Source organism: Arachis hypogaea, chromosome 16, assembly GCF_003086295.3.
Source record: "Arachis hypogaea cultivar Tifrunner chromosome 16, arahy.Tifrunner.gnm2.J5K5, whole genome shotgun sequence".
In the NCBI taxonomy this organism is placed as follows: domain Eukaryota; kingdom Viridiplantae; phylum Streptophyta; class Magnoliopsida; order Fabales; family Fabaceae; genus Arachis; species Arachis hypogaea.
Genome location: NC_092051.1, coordinates 136082545 through 136092026, shown reverse-complemented (window position 1 = coordinate 136092026; position 9482 = coordinate 136082545). Strand labels below are relative to the sequence as shown.

At 36.7% G+C, this 9482-nt stretch overlaps 1 protein-coding gene across 1 annotated transcript; it reads left to right on the top strand.

Moving 5' to 3' along the window:
* The first annotated feature begins 766 nt into the window (after positions 1-766).
* LOC112755165 (uncharacterized membrane protein At3g27390) lies at positions 767-7719 on the top strand. Its single transcript, XM_025803086.3, has 10 exons — positions 767-1394; positions 1976-2084; positions 2184-2379; positions 2470-2606; positions 5110-5398; positions 5919-6025; positions 6118-6259; positions 6355-6550; positions 6631-6871; positions 6970-7719. Exons 1-10 carry the CDS (start codon positions 1301-1303, stop codon positions 7202-7204), a joined length of 1746 nt encoding a protein of 581 aa, XP_025658871.1. The 5' UTR covers positions 767-1300; the 3' UTR covers positions 7205-7719.
* Positions 7720-9482: the final 1763 nt, after the last annotated feature.

Sequence of the window (9482 nt, the reverse complement as noted above, 5' to 3'; positions counted from 1 at the left end):
CGACAGGGCGGACAGGCATGCAGTCGAGTTTGCCGTCCGTTCAGGGGTGGGAGAGGGAGTGAATTGGCAACCAAGTGGGCTGTCCGTTTGGAGGGGAGGGGACATGGAGGAAGATCTTCATTTTAAAGAAGATAAATATTGATAAAATTACAAATTTACCTTTGGATTAATAAAAAAAATAAAATATTTAAACACATTAACGTAATTTTATTCTGTTATGATTTTCTCTCTTCTAATTTTTTTCTTCATCCAAATAAAAAAAATCACTCTATTTTTTTTTAATTTTTTCTTTATCCACACAACACATAAAAAAAAAATCTACTTTTCGTTTTATTTTTTTTCATTTTCTTTTCTTTTATTCAACAATAATATTATTTTTATTTTGTAAATACAATTTTTAATTAATTATTCATATTATCAACAAGAATTTAATACGGTTGAACTTTTATTTATTTTTTATTTGGGTCATAGTAAATGTTTTATATTATAAGAAAAGAATTAAAACATTTTTTGTTGAACATTTTAAAATTTCTAAGATCTTATGTATATATTTATTATTCTGTTTGTTATAAATTTACTTATTAATATTGTCGACAGTTTTAAGTTTATTAACATTTTTTATATTATCTTTTATATTTTTCATTTTATTATAATTTTATATATATTTACTTAATTATTACTTGATCAAACAATTTGACCAATAATCTGACAATTGAACCTCTAATCTAAATATCTAATAAATTTAACTTTTAAAATTTTAACAAATGGCTCACACGTGACTGGAAATTCCGGACAGCGCAACTCCGCTCTTTTTCTTCAACTCTTATTTGCTTTCGCTCTAAGCACAAAAAGAATAATAATTATGGTTTTTTTCCTTTTAATAAGTCCCTGAAGCAATGGCTAGGAGTTCGTTATGAGGATTAGGCTAAGCATATTATGAGATACTGATTCCTACAATAAGTTTTCTGTTCATATTCCTCTTGTACTTTTCAGGTCCAAACCGCTATTTCCACAGTACCAGAATAACTACAATAATAGTATAATAATAATACAACTCCTTTGTGCACCCTTCAAGTTATAATAAAGATTGCAGATTCAACTACACGCCTGTTGTTCTATCTTTACTGCAAAAGAGTGGTTTCTTGATTCTCGGTTTTCAGTTTTCAACTTCTTTTACTGCCACTGAAGGGAAATAGTTCGGAGTTTTGGATTTCCTTTTAGCAGAGTTGAATAACAAATTAGCAAGATGAGGGCCAGTTTGTGAGTGTTCTGGTTTTTTCTTTTCGAGATCTGGGTTAAAATGGAACCTCCTACGGGATTCTGTGCTACTTTGTGGAGCTTCATTCGGTTTCTTCCTTTCTTCATTGGGCTTTTGCTTCTTGGCACCATCAAAGGTGAATCAATCTAATCACACTTGTTATTGTCTTCTTACTTTTTTATATTTAATAGGTTATATTTGTTCCCTTAATCCCTTTTGTCTTTTTGTTTTATGACAAATTGTTATTAAATTAATGGGAATCAAGCATAATACTGTGAATGAGCACAAGAGATAATTGAATAGAAACACATTGTTTTACTAGAAGAATAATTTCGTCATAGTAGAAGTGAAATTAAGGGTTCGAATCTTAATCTTAGTAAAAGACTAAGAATAATGATTGACAAACATGTATCTAATGTTTCTGGATCAAATTATTTAATATTTCAGGGTTAGTTTTTACATTCTCTGTTGAGCAAAGCTAAGGAATCTTAATCTGAGTTTAATTTCTATGTAGTGTTACATTGACGTCCTGTTAAGTGCTGCCATGAATGCAAAAGTAGTTTTGTTTTCATATCTTAACATCTTGTTTGCTTGATTCATTCCACAAGTAACTGTATGTGCAAAAAGCTACTTCCATGATGTATTAGGAAAGAATCGAGTGAAGAATATGATTGTAAGTTGTAAGCCTTACTTACCAATGCTTGAACTGAACTTCAGGAATCCTTCTCTGCCCATTGATATGTCTACTAATGACAGTTGGGAACTCTGCTATCATTCTTGGACTCTGGCCAGCACATCTTGTTTGGACATATTACTGTGTTGTGAGGTGCTTTTCTTGGTTGCCACTTTTTCAAACTCTTTCCATTGATATACCTATTATATGTAATTTTAATAATTTTCTGATACTGATTTCCCTGATGGACAGTGCTAAACAATTAGGGGCTGTTCTGAAGCTTGTTATTTGTATATCTGTGCTACCGGTGCTGCTTATTTCATGGCCAATTGTTGGAATTGTTGGAAGTTTTGTAGCTGGAACAGCCTATGGATTTCTTTCGCCAATATTCGCTACCTTTGAAGCTGTAGATGAAGGAAAAGAGGACAAACTTTTCCATTGTTTTGTTGTATGTTTTGTCCTTTCCCTGTAAAAGCTGTTTTGTTGTGAAGACTGTGATCTTGTTATCAATTATGAATACTTCATGCTACGTTCCCAGGATGGTACGTGGAGCACTATTACAAGAAGTTGCATGGTTGTCAAGGATGTAAAAGATGTTTGTTTCCATTCTTATTTCTCGGTTATGGACGACCTACAACAAAAGGGACCACCAGATGTAAAATACTATGAGATCAGGTTTGGTCATTGTATCCACTCTATCTGTTTACATTTTTGTTATTATGTCTCAGATTTTTTCTGAATCATTGTACTTCTACACACATCTGAGCCCTGCTCTTGGCTGCACGATGAATGTAAGACATCTTGATATAGATCTGTTTTTAGTTTATAGAGAAATCTTTTGCATTTAACTAGTTTATTTAATGTTAATCTAGCCTAGAGGTAGCCCCTTCCATGGCACCGACAACCAGGCTCTTATACCATTGTTAAGTATCAAAGGAAAGTGGGAAACCACACCTTAAAAGCTAGCTGTTAAGGAGGAAGAAGAAGTGAAGAACCACTTTCTTTAAATACAACATCAAGCATCCCGTATTACCCGATGTGGTACTTTGCACACCCCATAATACCCAAATTCCTAACACTCTTGAAGGGAGATTTTGCTTGTAGGCCGCTCTTAAAACTTCCCAGTATCTTATATTTTCAAATTTAGTATTGTTTGGGACTTGGGTATTATGGGGTGCCCAAAGTCCCACATCAAATACTATGGGATGCTTAATGTTGTATTTAAGAGTGGTCTGTCCCCTTTAAAGGCTAGTTTTTAAGGTGCGGTCCTCACTTTCCTTAGATTCTTAATAAGGGTATCATAGCTAGGTTGTTGGCAGCACAGAAAAGACTACCTGTAGACTGGATTAAGGTAAATAATGAATATTGATAACCAATAGGTGATTGGATATCTCCAGGTCGAATTTGGATCCTCTAAATTTTGGATTTCACTTGAGAGAGTAAAGTGTGATCTTACCCGTTGAATGTTTTCTCTTGGATTTCACTTGAGGGAGTAAAGTGTGATCTCTTACCCATTGAATGTTTTCTCTTGGTCCCACCTATGGAATAAATGGTGAGAGATCACACTTTACCCTCTAAAGTGAAATTCAAAATTTAGAGGATCCAAATCCCTCTTGGCCAATGTCGATAGAATGAAGCCACCATGGACGTAGGCCCTCTAGGGCCAGTGTCAGTGTCTTCTTAGGGACTTGTGGTATTAAGGGACGCCCAAAATCCTATGCTTGATATTGAATTTAGGAAGAGTGGTTCTTCCTCCTTAATAGCTAGCTTTTAAGGTGTAATTCCCACTTTTCTTGCGTACTTAAAAATGAAAATAGAGTGGGACCAGCTGATGTAACAAATAGGACAGCTGGAAAAGTTAGCGGGAACAGCCTGAGTGAGAGATGAATTCTCTTATAAGAGAGAGGATTGTAAATGTATATTCTCCAATGCTACCTTGTTCTCTACCTCAGTATTTGGTCCTTAAATTAATTCATCAAAGACTTGGAAGAGTATCACCCTAATATCTTTGAGCTCCTCTGTTTCTCATCCACTCTCTCTTCTATAATTCTTCTTAAATTTCCTATTCTTTCTCTTTTGTTACTGCCTAGTCTTACATGTAGATATAAGCAACTGGTGTCCAATAGGTATAAGAATATGTGTAAAATCGATGTAGGATTAGAAAGAATGCCAATGTAGTGCTTTTCCTCTTGCTGTATGTGTATTTCTGCATAAACTGTTTGAAAAATGAAAGAATAACACTTTGAATATTTGAGGTACCCACAACCCTCTCCTAATTTGGTTCTATTCCAACTCCCTGAGATGTTCCTGTCACTATCTGTTCCAGTGCCCTTTATAATTCCCAGCTCCTCTGGTCACAGAATTCTCTCTCACTTGCCAGCTGGATAGGCTAGTTACAGAACCCATCCTAGTCTATGATTCATTCAGCTACAACTAAGTCCCCTTGTTATTATAGTTGAATAAGTTCCTAACAGCACACAAGTTGATTTTGAGTTAAAAAGGCTGTAAATTAAATTTAAAACCAACTAAAATTGCTTTCACTTGATCCTCGAAAGGAACAACTACCCTATCCACTATCTTGTTCTTGAAATATACGTTATCCCTTATCCACTATCTACCTTGAAAAGACACAGTAGTTTGCCCTTAGTTTAGCTGCATTGGTCTGGTGATATTTTAATATGGATCATTTGCATGCCAAAATTATAACAAAGCTGCAGCAGATTTTCAAAGAAGATACCCATATAGGACGTGGTTCGCAAATGGCAGATTTTGGGTGTAGGATACCTTCTGTTTCAGTTGAAGTTCCAATAAGCAAGAAAAAACCAAAGTATTGAAACTTTTACAGCCAAAATTATTCTTTCAATTAATTATTACCATTTTTACCCAACATGGCAAACCAGTGAGACTTCATTCTCCACTATTCTTTGCATTTTGTGTGTCAGTCATATCTTTAGTATATGATATATTTTACATGAGGTTATTTGATGATACCAGATTTAACATGAGCTTTTTGACCATCCCTCTTCAAAAGCAAATAAGTTATCTGTATTGGTGGATTCTAGGTACTTATTAAAGCATAACAAACTTGTGAATTCTATTGAAAACAGGTAGAACGAATCTAGTATTGTTCCACACAGACTAGTATGTATTCTTTATTTTGAAATTTCATGTTGTGCAGGCTGCTTTATCTTCCTGGTGCTGCAGTAGCTGCAGCTATTGGAATCATAGTTGATGTGCCAGTTATATCAGTTGTTGCTCTATGCAAAGGCCCTTTCATGCTTATTAAGGGTTGGCACCGATTGTTTCATGACCTCGTTGGCCGTGAAGGTCCTTTTTTGGAGACAATATGTGTACCTTTTGCTGGCCTTGCTATCCTTCTATGGCCATTGGCAGTTGCTGGGGCAGTTCTGGCATCCATGATGGCAAGTTTCTTTCTTGGTGCATATGCAGGTGTTATTGCATATCAGGTGAATGTTCATATCCACTTCCTGTGTACTATAGGCATAAACAATTATGTTATACTTGAGTCAAAATTACAACTTTGTTGCAATTTAGTGGTAACCTTATTTAGTTGGTTCTGGACTGATAAACTAGTGTTGTGATTGTACGGTAAAAACTAAATTGTGGAAGCAAAAATTGTGGATTGGAAGGCATAGCATTTGTTGTTTTATACATCACAGCGTCTAATTTTGAGACTGTGTTGTTCCCCTTCCCTTATATAGTACATGATAAAAATAACTTGCAAACCCAAAATGCTTAAATATGTTAGCTATGGCGGGTTGTCTTTTGTACCATCACATGATAAAAACAAAACTAACATAGCAATATTTTAAACCTTGGTGCAATGAAGCTTTACAAATTCCTTCCAAAATTGTATCTTTAAGATGATAATGCCTAGTGAAACATCCTCAAGGCATACATAAAAATCATCATAAAGTTTCATTTATGTTGAGATGAAGTACATTCATTTGTTCTTTGACAAAACAGGAGTCTTCTTTCGTGTTGGGCCTTCGATTCATCGTTGCAGCTATGGCCCTTTATGATGAATACAGCAATGATATTCTTGACATGCCAGAAGGATCCTGCTTTCCTAGGTTTTATTCCACTCCCCTTCTATTTGTCAATGTGACTAGCTTGCTAAAGCTCTTGTCTTGAGTTTTTCCACAAGTGATACTTGATTTGATAGGCCTCAATATCGGAAAATGGTTGAGTCATCAAAGAGAACTGCACATTCAAATTCCTTCTCAAGACACAGCGGCTCCTTACGAAGGGCGCCTTCTCGTTCATCATCAATAAAAAATAATATTGTTGAGTTGAAATCACTTGAGGTACGCTTTGTCTTATTTCGTATCCTTTCCAACGATGCACAAATTAAATATTCGCCTGTTTGAGGGTCTCTACTAATGAATCGTCATGTGTGTAGCTGTTGGATGGCTTATTTAAGGAATGTCGCCATGTTGGAGAAAAATTGGTTTCCGAAGGTCTAATAACACCTAAAGACATTGAAGAAGCTAAGACTAGTAAAGGGAGTCGAGTTATAAGTATCGGCTTACCTGCATATTGCCTTCTCCAGGGGCTGTTGCGCTCTGCAAAAGCTAATGCCACGGGTATATTGATAAGTAAGTGGAAATCTGAACTCATGCGAAGAATATTTTGTTATAACCAAGTTGAAGAAATTTTGTTTGCTTCCTCATTGTAGATGATAGTACCGAACTGACTACCACAAACAGACCAAGGGAGAAATTTTTTGAATGGTTTCTTAATCCTCTTTTGATAATTAAAGAACAAATCAGAGCAGAACAACTTTCTCCCCTAGAAGAGGATTACCTATGCAAACTAGTACTTCTGAGTGGGGATTCAGAGAGGTTGAAAAATTCCAGTACTGCTCCAGCCCCTGAATCTGAGGTCAAACGTGCTGAGCTTGATGCATTGGCTAGAAGGTACTTATCACGCAAAAGATCAGTTACTTTTATTTTCCTGATGATCCATTAAACAAGGCTTTGTTTATTTGTTTCTTTTTCTTTTTTCACATATTTAGACTTCAAGGGATCACCAAATCTATGACAAGGTTTCCAACCTACAAGCGCCGCTTCGATGATCTTGTAAAACAATTGTCGGATGACTTTGCTGAGAAGCATGGAGTGAAAACAATGACCAGATCAAAGAGCGCATTTGCTCGGATGGTTAGCTTCAAATCCTTAAGGGGACCAAGAAATAATGGTTCCAATCAAGGTTCGGAAGATGTAAAAGATGTAGAAATAGAAGGCCCTTGATTGAGAATTCCATGCTATTATCATTAACCCAAAGAAACAAATTAGGTTATTGCTCACTTTAGTCCCTGTAGGTACATGATTGTATTATTTTGGTTCCTGTAGGATTTAACGAGTCAAGATAGTTCTGTTGGATAGCAAACATGAGTGAAGTTAGTTCCATTAAAGGACTAATTTAAATCATGTTTGTTCCACAATTACTATTTTGATTCATTAAAATCTATAGAAACCAAATGATTCACACGTGTATTTGTAGAGACCAAAGTGAACACAAACTCAAAGAAACAAAATATCATGCCGCAGGTGTACAGTAGTCTTCAACTCCATGTTGGATAGAAGACTGAAGTGTAATTGATACACTTGTTCATGTTACTGAAACGTATTTCAGCATGAGTGATGATGCTTTCATGTTGAAAAATGAAAAGTATAGGAATGTACCAATTGATTGATCATGTATTCATGTTTTTTTAGACCATATGGCTGTGATCCAAAAGTCAATGTATAACAGTTTTGTAGCATATATTGTCGCTAGTAGGATAATGCAAACTGAATCACACGAGTCCCTTTAGCAGCGTAATCATTTTTCATTATGTCTGCCTATGAACTGCTTGCGGTGAAAGCTAAGGGAGCGTTCTATAATAGTTTTTTCCTTTTCTTTCTTCTCCTTTATTTATTTATTTATTTATTTTTTTGTGGACTGGTATGTTCCAATTGTGTTACGTTGTTTCTAGCTCATGCTTGGAAATTTTTTATTTTTTTCATAAGTAGATGCAGCCATTCTTCAATGTGTATGTTGTGTATGTTTATAGGGTTTTGATTTCCAAGTAAATAATAATAATAAAAGGCCCAGGTACAAATAAAAGGCCCAATCCGAAGGGTTGAGCCTCACCTAGCACCGACCTTCCTCCTACGAAGTCGGTTCTTATCACGACTTACCCTAAAGAAGTCGGGGACGAGGGTTAGCTGGCAGATAATCACTCGTTTAAGTGAGTAACTGCCCCTAGAATCTCTCTAACCACTTCCAGGAGCCATATCTCAACCTCCTTAAGATAAAGGGACGGTTATCACCCTAAAAAAGTGGCACTACTTCAACGGTGGTTATTGGTTTACCATTATAAATACACTGACACCTCTCAGGTATCGCTAAGTCCCAATACTCTCTAGACCTGCTCACACCCTTGCTGACTTAGGCATCGGAGTGTCTTTGTAGGTACCACCCCCATCTCTTGGAACTCACAACTCAGAGGCGGCTCCCAAACGTAAACCAAGTCGTAAGACCACACTCCTCCTGCGCTTGGGCCTCCCAAACAAGCCCAACCACTGTCCAATTCTAGGTAAGCCCCGGAACAAAATTGATCTTGAGTCTTACAATATTTTTTAGCTATTACAACATGTACTACAAATAACACTAAACAAATATTGTCTTTACTAATTAAAGACAACACTTAGGGTCGCTCTACTGTACAAATGCAATTTTGTACAGATTTACAGATATACCATCTCCTTGTGTCTTCTGTCGACACGTGTTGTCTCCCTTGTGCGCCGCTGGAGCAGGCTTTCAGCGAGGCGTGGCTGTGTGGGTGCTCAGTTGCTCACGGGTGGGCCGAGTGAGCCGAGGTAGTTGCGTGAAATGGAACGGGGTTTGTGTGCGCCGGATTCCGTTGGTAAGACATTTGCGTTTTGGGCTTAAGTGGACGCAAAAAAAAAAAAAACAATGGATGAAGAAAAGGCAACTAGGGTCTTCACCTCACGCCTCTCCTCTCAGCAGAGCAAAACCTAGCTCCGTCTACGAGGGTCGCCGCCACTGGTCTGCTCGCTATCGCTGCTGGTGGCGCTTGGGATCTGCGTGTGTTCGTCGTGGTGAAGCTCGCTTCCTAGTTCGCAAATCGCCAGTTGCTTCGTTGCAGCGGTGGAGTCGTTGTCCCCCGGCCCTTCACCCTGGTCATTGGCGTTATCTCCGCAGTTGCTTGTCATTTATGTTCAGTTATTCTTTCCGTAAATGATTAGCAGACGCATCTTCATGAGATCAAAACAATTTTTTCGCTTATGTCATTCTAGGTTTGCTAGAGTAGAAATACATAATAAGCATAGTATTTTTTCGAACATAATTGATTTCTTGTTCTTGGTTATGTCATTGTTTATATGTGAATAAATAGTTGATGTAAGATTAGTTAAGAACTTAAGATAACCAATCTTTTACTGTTGAAGTCGTAATTGTGGGATCAAACTGTAGGAGTAATTTTTTTTTTTTTTTTTTGCAGGAAAAATATGAGTGAAAAGG